The 17,198-nt window shown below is 40.4% G+C and overlaps 1 protein-coding gene across 1 annotated transcript in view; it reads right to left on the reverse strand.

The window, feature by feature from the left end:
* The window catches only part of CTDNEP1 (CTD nuclear envelope phosphatase 1), a 770,907-nt gene extending 754,406 nt beyond the window's left edge, over positions 1–16,501 (reverse strand). The window contains exon 1 of the mRNA XM_044076710.1: positions 15,678–16,501. Within this exon, the coding sequence (XP_043932645.1) occupies positions 15,678–15,779 (102 nt within the window). The 5' untranslated portion in view covers positions 15,780–16,501. The remainder of the gene's footprint in view (positions 1–15,677) is intronic.
* Positions 16,502–17,198: the final 697 nt, after the last annotated feature.

Consider the following 17,198-nt stretch of genomic DNA (forward strand, 5'->3'; position numbering starts at 1 on the left):
CCTGGCCTGGCCTTGGAAGGTACCTTAGAGACAGAGGGAGAAGGCCTAACTACCTTATGTAAAGAAGGGATTACAGCAACCTGAGAGGCCCCCTCAGCCTGACCCGACTCCTGAGAGGCCACATCTTGCAAAATTAAAGGTTCCCCCTGAGACTCAACTGAAACCTCGGCTGGATCCACAGATTCCACCGTGGTTTCTAAAGAACCGGTGTCCGGAACGGACGACTCATCCTGCTTGGATTTTAACGATTTCTCCTTACGCTTCTTAGCGGTAGCGGGCGTCGGAGGATCCGACTACATATTGTAATTACACCGCATCAAGACAAGCCTAGCACAATCTAACCTACGTTTAATGGTGCGCTTATTAAATTTAGCACAAAAGCAACACCCGACTACGTCGTGCTCAGGCCCCAAGCAAGGAATACAGAGAGAGTGGTAATCCCTATGAGGGATCTGTTTCCCACAAGAAATACAATTATTCACTTTTTCTGACATCCGGATTTAACCGAGGCAAGAAAAGACAAAAATATTCCCCAACGGGGTACTTAGCCCAACTTGGTTTCGGTCTGAAACTCAGAATACGAAAATTTCAGGACGCCGAACGGCACTTGCAAACGCTGCTTCTGCTTCGGACCATGCGGCAAGAAAGACTGGGGATATGACGTCGGTCATGCGCTTTAGTACCAAGGCGTACTGACGTCAGATCTAAGTGACCATGACCGACGCCAGCCTAATACTTTGGTATTCGGGCCGACCGAGGACAGTGGACTACCCACAGGTTATGACTGCAGCAATGTGAGATGAAGAACATCTATATTTAGTTGTACAAGTACATAAGGGAGGTAAAAAAAATAAATCTAAATTATAGACCGATAAGTTTCAACAGTATCATAGGAAAATGTTCTGAAAAAGATTTACCTGCTCAGTTGTACATGGATGGTATCTGTGTGCCCTCATGGATCCTATACAATACAGATTTCTAAAAGGAAGATCCTCTATTGTCCGAGTAAAAAAAAAGCTCATGAAGAAGACATCTATATTATTAGATCAAGGGAAACAATGTCTGGTGATCTATCTTCATACTTAATACCTTACTACATGATCAGATTATATTAAGTCTTTACAGTCCAAGTGTAACTCCATACATTACTAATTGAATTAGAAACTAGCTAAACAGAGAAAAGCATAGACATGTATTAATAGGGGAGTCCCTCAGAGCTCTGTATTGAGATTTTTTAAACAAGGTGCCGTGTAAGGATGGTGAGACAACATACCAAGTTAGACTGTTGACAGGAAATACTAGCAATTATTAATCAAAATATTGAATTGCTAAGAATTAATAAGCAAAACAAACTCCAGGCAGGTGGGAAGTTCAAGATTAAAAAAGTACAACAATTAGGACTGAAATACAAAGAGGGACAGCAGTGTGCATTTTACGGTCAGGGCACCAAGTAACGGCAGTGGGTCAACTAACACATGTAAAATTAAGGAGTACAGCATCCTGTTTAAAAATTATGGCACTTGTAGATTCATAGACATTTCAAAGCCATCAGGTCTCAGCCATTCTCACCTTGCCAATACCCTTCCCCAGGCAGCACCTTCTTTCTCCAGGAGGAACAAACTAGTAAAATACTGGAGTAAATTTGTGGCTACCCATTCAGTCAACTAGTTTATATGTAAAGATAGCTTATATTAAAATTTAATGTGCTGTTTTGAGTTTAAAGAAGTATGAAGCTAGGAATGATAAAATAAATTCACAGTGGAAAAGCAAAGAGTCACTGTATTTAGAACGGTCACAATGTCAAACATCTCAGATACGTTCACAGCCATAGCAATGACGTCCTTTGTGACTATGCTGATTAATTTTACAGCTTAGAAGTCTGCCAGGAAAGCATTGTTAAAATTATTACTAATAATATATACTACCTTTCAGTGGTAGGATAGAACTGAATGGAAAGCTTGTATGTCAAAACAATTAAAATCAAAGGAGAATGGATGAACAGTGTCATTACAGTTGTAAAGTGACATGAGATTCCATTACTACTAATCTGCCAGATTTGAACAAAGCAATTTTAACAGCACTATTGTTTACAGTTGAAGAAGCAGTCTTAACAGTGCCAAATTCTTAGGAAATGCTGGATGAAAATCTCCAAACTGTACATTTAACCCACAATTAGAAACAGTGTTCCAAATAACTGTTGCAGAGATAGCTTGGAAAGTTGTACAAACACAAGTGATCTGTTACTATGGGGTCAGAAAAAGATCAACATAGCTAATAAGCAGGTAAAGACAGCACAACTTTAAATCTAATAAGAATACATATAAACGTGACAAATCTGAAACACACGTCATGTTTGAATATCAGAGGGCATGAAGCCCGATATCAAAAAATGTTAACGACAGAAGACAAAAGTTCTTTACAGAGATTTCTAGGAATAACAGTATCTTGCTATATCTGAACCTAATATTCATGCAGTACCTACTCCTCTATAAAATCTGTTACATCAAGATAGAGCCTAGGAAAGGATCTATGAATAAGGAACAAATTTTGAAATGCTACAAAGACTAATAAAAGTACCAACACTGAAATACTACAATGTGAACAAGCCAGTTCTGCTACAAGTAATTCCAGTCAATCGGCAGCTATGATTCTACAAGGCAAGCACAACTATCTATGGATCAAGAGCACTTAAAGGCGGTAGGAGCTATGTGATGTTTGAGCGAGAAAGATCAGGTAGATTATAAGTGATGTATAATGTTTGCAACTGGGAGTGTCAGTATGGTTTGCGATGCTTGCGACTAGGATTGTGTCAGTGTGGTTTGTTTTCATTTAGATAAACGCATGATTGCCTATGTAGTAAGTGATGATTTAATAAATGTATCTTGTTAAAAAAAAAAAAGCAGGAATTGAATAATGTATGCAAGATTGCATAGGTTATAGGATATATAGCATTATATGTGAACTATAACATTTGTTATGTTAATATACTTTGACTACTTTTATACGAATGTAAATTTGCCTGTGTCACCCTAATAAAGGTGTTTGAAATAAAAAAAAAGAGCCCTTACAAATAGATAAAGGGGATTTGCTCAGAAAAAGAATATAGTTAAACGCACACTAATATGCAAAATTCCACTAATATGTCAATGGTTAAAGTTCTGGTAGAAACAGATCACAAACCTTTGCAAAGCATAAGTAGAAAGTGCTTATACATGGTACCGCTGAGACTGCAGAGGATAACCTACAGAAATATGACTTGAAAGCTAAATAAATAAATACTGGAAAAGAACTACAGTACAGCTAGGTATATTAGGCACAGCAGACTTACCACAGAAGTATTTAGGACTTTAACTTGTAACACAGAAGGGCTTGGCACAAGGCTAAGCTTAGGGCAGTTAGTTAGCGAGTCAAACAGCAGTAGTACCAGATCATAGCACTAACATTTTGTCAGAACCACAGACACCACTCAGGTGACCCTGTAAAACCAAGCCCCTAAACCATAATAGCCCAACCCTAATGCAGGTACCGATAGCATGGATATGCAATTTCTTAACATATCTGGGGCCAATCTTTTACCCTTTAAATCCTTAAAGAAACCAAACACAGTATGCAAGAGAAGTACATACACATGATTTTTGCTTCTAAGGAAGTTGTTTACAAACAAGGTTGTCAAGAAAAGGCACACTACATCCTTCACACATGCAACATGCACACTGACCTTCTTACGCGGAAGCATTTCAAAGAAATTTCCCAAACTTCAAAGACCCAAGTCATCAAACAGCAATACCTCTCCTCCGCAATCACTGAAGTACACACCAAAACCCAAGCCTACACCCAATGATCCCCTCAAGAACAAAGCCCATAAGAGAAGCAAACACATTACCTAATACTATTGTCATAGGGTACAACACAGAGATGCCCCTTTCACCAGGCTGGACAAGGAGAAAATAATGGTTGGTTGCCTATCTGAAGCCATGATCTGCAATATCATGCACACACTTAACTCAATGCACCACAGGTAACTATATGAAGAGAGACAATATGGATCTCTCTGAATGTGTCCCAGACAGGTACATGTTTTGCACTGAGCAGCATTCTACATTCAACAAGGATGATGTCACAGTATGAACAGAAAACGACTGATTTTAATAACTGTCTTAGTTTCTGGTGTCATTGCAGAGGGTTCCAATATCTAACAGCATGGGAGAATATAGCTACATAGACCACATTGCTTTGCTAAGGGTGATCTGCATCTGTCCCCCTCAGAACTTTTGGATATCGGCTATAATTTATCCAGACTCTTTACTGCCTTTTTTAGCCACTGTCAAAATAAAAAAAACTGTAAAAACAGGTCAATGACTGCATTGAGGCTACCATAACTAGCAGACATAGACCCAAATCTAAACACCAAAATCAAACTCCACCGCTGGAAAACATACCTTTGCAGGGTATACAACAAAAGAAAAAAAGTCATGGTCAAAAATCAGAAAGACCAACTCTCACAGAGACAAGAGCTCCCAGACTCAATTAAACAAGAAACAAAGCGGTCTAATAAAGTCCAACAAGGCTAATTACGAAGTCTGGGTAGCCTACCACTCCAAGGACAATCTCAAGGACTTCAATTATGCCAGGAACCGTAAAAGATAACATTCAGCAATGTGCAGAACTGGTCACATATGGCACAACCTTCAATGACCATGGTGACACAGTGAATCTGCTGGCTGATTCTTCCACCACACTACCCCATGAAATCCCTTCCAGCATATCCCCTCCCAACTATCAACATGGAGAAGGTCCAGACCGTGCTTGCCAAGGCCAAAAAAACACTGCTTCAATGGATCATGACAATATCCCTGGTTGCCTCCTAAACAGCCTACATGACCTAGTAGGATCACTTGAGGCACTCTTAACTACAGCTTCAAAACAAGTTACATTCCAGGTGAATGGAAGGATGCAACAGTCATCCCTCATCATAATGGTGGGCCATTAACTGACCCGAAGAACTACAGACTCATCAGTCTGATAAGTATATCATGTGAAGCCATGGAATAAATCATCATGGAACTGATCAACAAGGGCACTAGACACATCCTAGTTCAGCTTCATTAAGTTAAGGTCTTGCCTACTCAAAACTGGTAATGTGTTTGAGGGGGTCACCAAGGCTATGGATTAGGGGGAATAGTGCATACCACCTACCTTAATCTGGCCAAGGCATTCAGCACAATACCCCTCTCAAGTATTATTAACAAAGTCTCAGAACTAGGCATAAATCCCTACACTAACTTACTGGTTGGCTCACAGATAGGACCCAAGAAGTCAGGATTGGTAAGAGCACCTCCACCAGGAAACCAATCACCAGCAAAGAAACTCAGGTCTCCATGTTGGGTCAACTCATGTTTGACATCTACTTCTTGGAAGTCAAGGCTAATGTCAAAACGCCTCTGGCTCACCAAGTTTATGGATGCTGTATATCAGGAGCCATCACAGATTTCCCACCATGACAATGGCATCCTACAACAGGGCCTAACACAAACAAGTGACTGGTGTCAAAGCCACAGATTAAAATCAATGTGAAGAAATGCATTATAGTGCCCATTCAGAAATCATCCACCCAATCCAATTACTCAGTCAATAAAACACTCTTAAAGAGTTGACCCAGTACTTGAGGATCTGGGAACATATGTAGACAGCAAGCTGGCCTTCGACCAACACATAATAAAGACCGTAAGAAAGTTGCTCAATGTCACCCAATGCATAAGCAAGGGTATGGCATCCAGGTCCAAGGAAGTTACAGTACCCTTCTGATCAGCCCTTATCAGACCCAACATTAAGTACAAAGCCCCTCTGGCATGTCCCTAACCAGACACTTGCAACAGCTGGAAAGCCCTCAAAAGCTTTCTCATCAATAAAACACAGGCTATGAATATACTGTCATACACAGATCGCCTTAAGGCTCTAACTTTGTACTCAGTCTTCTATAGGTTACTGAAAGGCGATCTATGCCTAGCATTTAAGGCCAACTCTGACGGATCTCTTGCGTACACAAAAAACAAACAGCACCAGAAACACTAGATCCAAGGACCTGAACTTTGCCTCAGACATAAACAGAACATGCTGGAGACTGATGTGTGTCTCAAAAGATTTCCACACTATGGAATAAGCTTCCCATCCACACGAAGCACAGTTCGTCTCTGACCATATTCAAACAAAACCTTGATCATTGGATGGGAAATTGCAAATTCAACCCAGTCTGGCTCCCATGTCTCTGATGGACATAGGTCAACAGTAAGTAAGTAAATTAATCCCCAACTAACATACCCCTCCTTACATAACTGTAAGCTACTTCTTTACTAACATACCCCCACCATATAGGCAACCAAAGTACTCTGGGACAAAACTGGGTTGGGTTAAATGGCTAGGCTTGTAAAGACCCTGGTGATCATTAGCCTAGTATAAACATATGAAACACATCGAGTTATTTGAAACAGACCTAGCAATTTCTTCAGTGCTACCATGGTTACCAATAACAGAATAAAGAATTTCAGAGATACACCAACCAGATTTTTGCGTCACTGTCACTGAAAGATGCAACAATGAGAAAAAACAGCCTGAGCAAAAATCAGTAAGGAAAGAAATTCAGTTGTATTTTTGTTTCAAGGAAGCGAGTAGTGCATTAAAAATATGTTTGAGAAAACATATACCTGATGTACTGGTGACCACTACTATATGCAGCAAAAGGGAAGTCAACAGTTCTGCATGATGAGCTAGAATTCAAAGATGTTCATGCTATACAATCTAAATGGACAAATGGCGAGAACTATCCCAAACAGTGAAAAAAAAAAAAAAAAAAACTCAAGAAAGAGCCACAACAAAAATTAAGTAGAAACTCTCATCCTGTAATTTCAAGATGTAGACAGACTCCACTACACACATAGTCTCTCATCTGCGCATAATAAGAGGCAAAAATAGTACTTCAACAGAATGAAGACCACCAGCTATACAGACTGGAAGATAGCATACCTCTTAGTGCAAGAAATCTGGTCAAAGCCCGACATAATAAGGGTACAAAGGCCCAAAAAACAAGGACATATTTTAAATATTGCTCTTATAAACCTAGAAAGTTACTAGAGTAACAGGGTTTCTGTTAACACATTTTCTGAAGGATTTGAAGTCTGAAACTCAAATGTATGTCATTATTTAGTTACTTCAATACTCAGATTATCCTATTCATTTGACAGAAAACCACAATGTGGAACACACCAAAAATATATAGCAAAAATCTGTAAAGTTGAGAGGTATGAAGACAGAGCAAGGGTATACAAATTATGGGAATGTCTACAGCATGAAGCTAAAGGAGTTAGTTAAGCAGTTGAACTACAAGCATATGTTGTTTGCTGGAAGACAGAAAGCCATATAAAATGAATCACTGACATTTGTACAAGGCAAAAGAAAAGCAATTAAAATTATCATCATAACTAGTACTGTCACAAGAAGCTGAAGAACACACTGAGAAATCTTCCAACATGAACTGTCCCACAAGGGGGATTAAAACTCCAGAATAAAAAGTTCAAGAAAATATACTAAATTCGGAAGACCAAAGAATGAAACCATATGTTAGTTTAAGAGCTTAGATGACTCCAAGGACTGAATATTTGCATTTACAGACCTGTTTAACCAGGCAGATAAATTATCAATCTAATGTAAAAAAAAACATGATGTGCTTAATGCACAATTAAGGTTAATTTAAAATGATCAATGCATACAGTCAAAACATTTACAAAATGAGCATTGCTATGGCTAGTACAAGGGAATGCAGTATACAGGGTGGCTAATCTTTAAATGCTAGTATCTACCTACAAGAAGTTGCATTTAAAGTGGTATACTTAAAAGGCATAAATACCTTGTATGGGCTACTCATTCATCCACAGTGTGTGCTGTTTATGCAGCATTCTGACAAAACACACAGATGTTACATACAAGCCCCTCCGTTATCCCATGTGAAGTGTACCCATTCCAGAATGTATCTTTTATAACAAGTCTTAAAAGGAAGACCCTTCTATTCCAGTGCACTCAGAACCTGAACACATTCAGCACACTACTGAAAAGGTTATTTTGCTAATACCATTTCCCCACTTAACCATCACTAGGCTATATGACCTGCTTTCACATACACTGCTCTAACTTAAGTTTGGTACTTGCAATGTTCTTTTACATGTTGATTTGATACTTTTAAGATCACAGTGGATGAAAAGTTACATTTAGATTAGTTGACCAGTGTCACGCACCGCTCAACATTTGACCCTTAACCCCAGAACTAGCCAGCCACTACTGATTACAGACATCAATTAAAATCTTTCCATCTGTGAAACAACTGCACCCAGAAGTCACAAACCACAAATCATCCTCTAACCAGTCAACACACGTACCCTCCCAAATCATGTTTACTTTAGCAACATCACAAATCTGAATCCATTTAAACAGTTTTATGTATTCCAATACACTTAACATCTAAGAACTCCCTTTTTACTGTTTCACTTATATACTCTCATTTGTACAATAATTTTTATAAAAGCATAAAAACTGCTGTAGCGACCCCTAACTGGGAAAAGCCGAAAGAACAACATAAAAACTAGAACCAAACAATGGCAAACAAAACCAAGTTGCCCTTCAAGTTTGCCAGTTCTCCAGGTGCCGGCATTGTACAAGATATACTAGTAATCATCACGTTGCTCAAAAGTTTGAGAATGCAGTACTCTGGGGATTTCTCCTTTTCCCCAAGATGCAGAAATTCTCAGTTAGTACATGCAGGTAACAGAGGGTGGGGGTACGGTGCAACTCACCCATGTCAGAGATGGCAACAGCGCTTGCCCCCTCAAAATAACCTTGTTGACTGAGGTTCGCATTTCAGAGTTTGCATTATTTTGTGACTGCACTTTAGAAAGTCATTTACAAGACATTGGGGTATAACTGGGTTCCTTAATGAAACAAATTAATTAAATTATAGACAGCTAAACCAAAAAACTTATAGGTTCATAGATTCATACTAGGCTATCTGCCCTAGGGCATTTATAAGCCTAGCCAGAGTGTGGTTGGCTTTCGCCACCCATTTTAAATTAATTTTGATATGCCCTTTTTCGAGGTTAGTATACTGTGCCTCTGTCTAACAGTGACACAGAAGTGATACCCGGGGTAAACCTACGATCTCCCATCCACTCATCAAGATTCCTCTTGAAGAGAGTCAATGAGGGACTCTGCCTAACCTGGACTGGGATTTTATTCCACAGTGAAGGGAGCCTCTGGGTTATGAATCTGTCCCTCCAGCATGTCCTATTTATTTCAGTGCTGAGGTTCAAGGCTCTCGAGCGTGTAGCTCGATGGGATTTGGATTTTTTGAGGTGCAGCATGTCCCTTAATTCCGGGTTGGGCATGGCCTTGTACGTCAGGCACAGATCACCTCTGAGCAGGCGGTATGCCACTGAGTAGAGCTGGAGTTTCTTTAACTGGGCAGCATATGGCATCTGTTTGAGCCCTTTGATCCTCTTGCTGAGGTACTTTTGGGGTCTTTCCAGTTGCTGCAGGTGTCTGGTAAGGTACATCCCAAAAGGGGCATTGTACTCGATTATGGGCCTGATGAGGGATGAGTAAAGAGGCATGATGACCTCCCCTAATCTAGATGTGAATCCCTTCATGATTAGGTGGGCTATATAAAATGTTTTTCTAACCACTTTGGCCACGTGGTTGTCAAATGAGAGATTGCTATCAACTTGGGTCCCCAGGTCCCTAATTACTTCTTCTGTACTTAAATGGATTACCACCTATGTGGTAATTTGTGGGCACTTTGTTTTTGCCAAAGTGGATGACTATACACTTTTTGACGTTTAGCTTGAGGCCATGGCTCTGGCACCAGTTGTCTGTTTCTATGAGGCCCTTTTGGAGGATGCTTGTGTCGGCTGGAGAGTCGATTATGGTGCCCAGTTTGCAGTCATCTGCGAACTTGGACAGCCACAGTCCTTCCGTGTTGGCCTGTACCTCCGAGAAATATATACCAAACAAGAGAGGTCCCAGGACTGAGCCTTGTGGAACGCCACTTGTAACTGGTTTGGAGTCTGACATGGCTCCAGCAATTCTAACCATGTGGGTTCTGTCCTTGAGCCAGTTTGCAACCCATCTAGTGACATAGGAGTTTATATTTAAGCTGGTGAGCTTATCTATAATGCCCGAGTGGGGTATTGTATCGAAGGCTTTTGCGAGGTCCAGATAGGCTGTGTGGACCACCTTCCCTTCGTCAATGGCCTTGGTAACTGTTTCAAGGAAGTCAACCAGGTTTAAGAGGCAGGATCTGCCCTTAAAGCCAAACTGGGTAGGATCCAGTGTCTGTAGGTCCCCAATATCTTTATTTATGAGGTCCATGATGATCCTTTCCATAGCTTTGCAGACCAAGCTAGTCAGGCTTATGGGGCGATAGTTTCCAGGGTCCGTTGAGGCACCACCTTTGTGGAGAGGGACCACTGTTGCTGTACGCCACTCTTTGGGTACATATCCTGTAGTAAGGCTGAGATTGAACAGTAGTTTTATGTTTGGGTTTAGCTCTTCTTGGAGTTCATGTAGGATGCAGCCTGGGACACCGTCTGGTCCCACTGATGCTGTGTTTTTTGCTTTGGAGGGGGTGGCTCCCACCTGAGCATCTGAGATGTCAGGGAGGCAGCACTCTGCTGGGATAGATATTTGCCCTTTTGGTGGGGAGGGGGGGGGGGTTTGCGCTGAACCTGTCAGCTAGGATGTTGGCAATGTCTGTGGGATCAGTGTATTTTTTGTCATTTTGGACTAATTCTGAGTATTTCTGGGAATTCCCACCCAGGTTCCTAACATAACTAAAGAAAGCCTTGTGATTATCCTTAGTGTCCTGTGCAAATTTTCTCTCAAAGCTGGCCTTTGACGATTTTATGAGTGCCCTTAGTTTTTTGCTAATACTGATCAGAGATACCTTCTCTTTTTGGTATTTTGCTCTATCATGTAGTAGCTTCCTCCTTCTATTGTATAGTTTGTTTATGGCTGGGGTCCACCAGACAGGTCGTCTGCCTTTGGAGGATTGGGTCTTGGTTTTATTTGGGATTGCATGATCCATGCATTCCTGAAGGTGTTCATAGAATGCATTTATAAAGGATTCTGCGGTCTGGGCCGTATTTTCCACAGGCCCGGGGGCTTTGAAGGATTCCACCTCGGTTTTGAGGAGTGTGAAATTTGCTTTAGAGAAGTTTTTCACTGTGGTTTTCTGGGCAGGGGGTGGGGTCGGGATGTGAATATCCAGTGAGATCAGTTTATGGTCTGATCTTACCAGTGAGGGATACACTTCTGGTCTGGAGCATAGAGTCCCCATGTTGGTGATGATCAGGTCCAGTATGTTTTCCCCTCTTGTGGGAGTGGTAACAAGTTGTTCCATAGCATTTGAGTTTATGAATTCTAGGAACCTTTGGGCAAGGGTGTTGGAGCTAAAGTAATGCTCCCAATCTATGTTTGGGTAGTTGAAGTCACCCAATATAATGGTGTTCAGAGAGACCTTCATATTTTCCAGTGCTCTCAGGAAGGCCGAGTGGGGTTCCTGGGTTTGGGAGGGTGGTCTGTAGCAGGCTATGAACTGGAAGGCAGTTTTACCCACTATTAGTTGCACATGGATAGTCTCTGATGCTTCGTGCTTTGCCACCAACCTGGAGGTGTGGGTATCTTTGATGAATATCGATACTCCCCCTCCTTTTGTGGTTCGGTCCAAGTTTTGGGGCCGAAAAGCATGGTATGAGGTATAACCTGGTAGTGCTGGGGTGCTCTCGGGAGTCCTGAACCAGGTTTCTGTTACTGCACAGATATCGATGTTCTCCATGCTAAGGAGAGTTTCGAGTGTGTGCATCTTGAGGTTTAGACTTCTAGCATTGAGTAGCATTACTCTTAGTTTCTTATCCCTTGTGATACCTATGGAGGTGGGTTTGTCTTTTGAGCCTTGCCTAAAAAAGGCACTATGGGGGTAGCAAGAGCCTTTGCCAATATCCGAAAGCCCAGGGGTGACAGGTGCAAGCCGTCCCTAGCAAAGCATCGCGGCTTGTCGTGCATATCATCCCAAGCTGACAGGCATTGGATCCCCTTTGAATGACACCAATACTTAAGCCAATTGTTGAAATTGATCATCTTGTCTTCATATTGTGGCATCATTCTTGGTGAGGGTAAGATGATACTCAAGGTCAGGGTCATACCAGCCTGGGCTACATGCTCAGAGAGCTCCTCTATGTCTCTTTTCATGTAGTCCAGGGAGGTACGTCTCAGGTCATTCACACCAGCATGGACAATGGCTGAGTCATATTTGTACTTGCCTCGGAGTGACCCGAGTGCCTGTGTTATGTGGCGGATCCTAGCACCAGACAGGCTGCTCACCGTGACCTTCTCCTTGTTCAGCCTGGTGAGCGGGACGTCAGTGTGCCTGACGATAGAGTCACCTATTACAAGTGTATCAGGTGTGTTGTTTAGCCTTAAGGGCTGTGACTGTTCAGCACACTGGCTTTGTGAGATATGTGTTGCACGTGTTTTGTTTTGGGGTAGCGGTTGCTTGGGTGTCTGCTTTGGAGGTCTCTGCTGCTTAGGCAGATCTTTATTTAGAGCCTCCGAGTATGTTTTTGTGTGATTATGTGTTTGGTTTGCTGTCGTGGTAGGTCTATGTGAGACTGGAATTGTAGTGAGTGTGGTTTCCTTCTCCTCCTGACTGGTTATTCCAGTACTGAGTTGAGAGAGCTTAGCCTCCAGTTTGGCTATATGGTTGCATCTCTCACATGTGTTGGAATTTGTTGGGAGGAGGAGAGGGTTGTCTGTGTACATGAGGCAGTTGTAACATTGCCTCAAGATTCCCATATTCACCAGCTGGACCGGAGAGGAGATTGACAACTGACCTTTGGACATGCTAGAATAATATTGGGAATTCCTTTATAATTAAAAACAAGGGCCAATGGGGAGCGAGGGTGTAGTGCTTTTAATTTTTAGTGCTGACTTATAATTGCTTTAGTGAGCAAGTGCCAGGTAACTTAAATGCAAAAACGACAAACAGTAACTTTCTTTCAAGCGAAGCAAGGAAATAAGTACAGTAAGCAATGCAGTACTGATAATCCCATAACTTAAACCATGTACATTTCCTAAATGGCCACTTATTCTGACCCTGTAATATCCTCAGATAGCTCATTTCATTAATCTGCCAACATTTTCATGAAAATAATGCACTTCTTCATATAACCCCCTGCTATATGCTCCCACAACATCCCCAAACAGTACTCATATTGTCACATAGGTCTGTACTCATAGTAAATCTGCTCAGGATTTTAATTCCTTTAAAATGTACCTGAAAATATATAAAAAAAGAAAAAAAGTTTTGCTTTTATTTTTCAATGAATTTGCCCCTCGTAAACCATAGGCAATTTTAGCTGCACTTTCTTGGATTGTATTTAATTCTCTTCCAACATTACATGCTATGGAAAAAAAACTACTAAACAGGAAAAAAAAAAAAAAAAACACCGAGTAATTTGCACATGTATACTCTACAAAAATGAAGGGTGTCTCAATGCAACACAACAGAAATTTGACCTTAAATGTCCACCACCTTTAGAATAAAACCTGCAAGCTCATGTCTAACTTTCTCTGAATTTATACTCCATTTCTAAACTATATAATAAATTACATTTACGACCCAATTTCTACTTATTTTTAACTGTTTCAGAACAATTAGTTTGCATTACTCACTGTAAATGTAAACTGCGCTGTCACAGATGACTTTATAACAGTCAAATGCATGTGCATTCTATGTTAAGACTGTGCAACTGACATATATTACTATTGCTACCGTTAGCTTGTACCAGGGAAGACAGTAATTTTTAAAAAACTGCAGTAGTTGGGGCATTATTTCCAAGTTATCACATTGGCTGACTGCAGAACTTTATTCTAGCACCTGCTTCCTATGTCGAGAATAACAGCAAGACTCCCTGTCAAGTCAAGACTATGCTAGTTTGCAGCTGCTAGCCTGCTTCCATTCTTGTCACTGGGCCATGCCTGGCATGCAACATTAGAACAAGTACAGCCCCCTTCATGTACACACTTTCCCATTCCCTTCATTTTGCTGTATTGACATTTGTCTCATCCTTACTTTGAATGGAAGCTGAAAATGAAACATGAAACGGACTGCATCTGAATGGGATGGCCTGCACGGAGGAGAAAAAAATCTTCTTCATGGATCATACAAGAATGTTTCTCAAACTTGCCTTACCACCAACATACTCAAAGCCCACAAACTAGCACTGCAAGTTATGGGACACATTAACTTCACTTTGTCATCTAAACTAACAATCATCAGCCTTGACAAAGCAAGTCAAACATAACTGAAGCAAGCATCACTAATCCATAACAAAGTGGAGAAAACCTTTGCTTTATGTACATTACAATAATGAAGTACTTCATGAATGAAAAACTTATAAGGCATTGCAGCACTACACAGGACAGTCAAAAACATATGTTGACGTTTCTCCAAGAAGCATCCAATACAAAAACATCACCCCAGAAAAATTAAACACTGCTAACATAGAACTCAAAAACACCATTCACTGCAAATGACATAACAAATTATATGCTCACTACTGAGGGGTAGTTTATGTTTACAACATATAAGCTCACTAGGGGAGTCACAGATGCTAGCCAAAGAACTACAGTGCAAACACAACCAAGCCTTTAACACAGTTTAAATATGCATCCTGGTAATTGTCAACATCGCAGCACCGTGACCAACCTTTGTAGATATTCAACACCATTGTAAAAGAAGATTAATCATATTTTCTGTTTTAACTCAGTTACAGGAATTGGCAGCTGTGGTGGTACACAGCAGGAAACAACAGAAGACAGTTTTATATCCAATATTCCCATTACTGTTGCACCATTTCTGTCACCTCAATAGCTGCAACTTGGACATGGATTAGAAGAGCAAACATCAGGTTATTTGACTGTAATATCAGTAGGATCACAGCACTGCTGAAATACAAGTAGATAGCAGATGTCAGCTACTAGTGAATTTTTTTAACAAATAGTATGCCCGTTTGCGACGAGCAAAGCAAAAAATTAAAATTAAGTGCAGCATATATTACCACTTCAAATAAGCAATGACACAGGCTGTGTAATACTACTCTTTGGTTAATTATATACAATAATAGCTTCCAATCAGTGTAAAAAGTTAAACAACTTTAATGTACTATTAAATGAATTATGCATTCCTTACATTCAAAAAGAACTTACAATCTACCAAAATTCACTGCACTAAAATACTGTCAAGGTGGTAAAGAAAAAAATGACTGATGAAAGCTCACTTTTTCTCGAGTAATGACAATAAGGCAATTACTATCTTGCAACATGCTTTCTCATAGTTTAACATATTAGCTGGGTTACACAGTGGAATCCTTTAATGCATTACAGAAGGGATAACTATGCAGCAAACTGGCAGTCTCTGCTCACAAGCATTTCTTCTGCAAGAAATGTTTTTAAAAATCCAACAAATTAGTTATGCATATGTCACAAGTAGTAAGCAGGGAGCATTTCGTAGTTGTGCCTACTCTCTATCAGAAAATATCTGTCACCAACACAACTAATGCAAGAAACTTTATACTTACAGTTCGAACCTGTCGTCGTAGAATATACAGGATAAAACTCCACAGTTTTGTTGCAAAGGCCACAAAGGTGCGTACACCCAGCAAACACTGAGTTTTCATCATCACCACAAACCCAATATCCGCCAGTTTGGTTGCTCAGGCAGCCAGTCCCGTGGCTGGTCCTTTTATATGTAACACGAACAGTAAGAAAGTTAAAGAATAAAGTGAAACAGGTACCGCACAATATCTGTTATCCACATTTGTCACCGTTTGCCTCCCTTGATAAGGTTGCTCACGGCTTTCAGTCTTCCACGGTATACAGTACTCTGTTACCTTAAGTCATGAGTAAAATGAAAGCACCTACTCCTGCTGTAACCCTCCTTAACTTTTAATAAATAAAGGGTAAAAACATCTAAACTTAGGTTACTATGCAGGGGCATGTGGCCTAGCCACAGAAGCTGTCAACATTTGTCTAACCCGCTGTTGGTAGCTTCATTTTAATAACGAAATTCTGACCATCACATAATCTGTAGTTCTCTATCCATGTGAAAGGAGGAGAGAGTGCTACCTCTCAACCTGCAACGCAGAATGATCTGCTTGTTTACTATCCTTCTAACACCAATACATAGGGCACAGGCTACCGACTGAGATAGGAAGCAAGCGTGCAAATATCAGCTAGTTTACAGAGTCCTGGGGTAAAAAAATCCCTTATTTTCTCCACGGTGTCCACCAATTGGAAGTGGGTATGGCCTGTCCAGAAAAGGTCGCCGTAACTACATCAGTCGCGTCAATCCGTCCAGGAACTCCTGTGACGTCACGAGGAACGTAATGAGGCGGGGAAAGGGTGGAGTTGAAGACTATTCAGCTATCGGTTGTCTACCGGGAAAAGGAAGTGATCAGCCATTTGCTACGCGAAAGTTTCACGTGTCAGCCATTTGCCGCACGTTAATATCATTTATTTTGCTAGTGACGAGGTGCATGGCTGTATTTTTAAAAACTGGTATAGAGTAATATTTTTAATAGGGATGAGGTATAAATACAACAGTACTTATATTTTTAATTTGCATTATTTTGTAAAATGTAAAAATATTAATTTAAATTTAAAAATCGTTTGCTGCATGTATGGTTTGGCTATAAAAGTCTTTACATAAAGGGAGTACAACCTTCTGGGCGTTGAGGCGCAACGTAATTTTGTGTAAAATCTAAATGTATTTTTTCTATAATTTCTATCCATAATTCTGCAGTTTATGAATGTTAACATGTCTGAGTTGCTCATAAAACTCTCTGTGTGAATAATTATTCATTGTAAGCGTTACTGTAATATTTGTTTAAATTTAAAATGATATAGACAACATGGGTTATAACAGCAATGTTTTATTACAGGGACTAATTTTTGTGCTAAGTAGTGTGTCTATAACTACAGGTTCAGGCGTGAGAAACATGTATGCTGTTTTGAATTAAAGTATGCATTTATGTAAAGCAAAGTTGCAGTGTAATTTAATAGATGTGACTGAATGTGTAAAAGTCTATATGTATTTTTTT

The sequence above is a fragment of the Protopterus annectens genome, chromosome 7.part0, assembly GCF_019279795.1.
Source record: "Protopterus annectens isolate FY-2018-M chromosome 7.part0, PAN1.0, whole genome shotgun sequence".
NCBI classification, from domain to species: Eukaryota; Metazoa; Chordata; order Ceratodontiformes; family Protopteridae; genus Protopterus; species Protopterus annectens.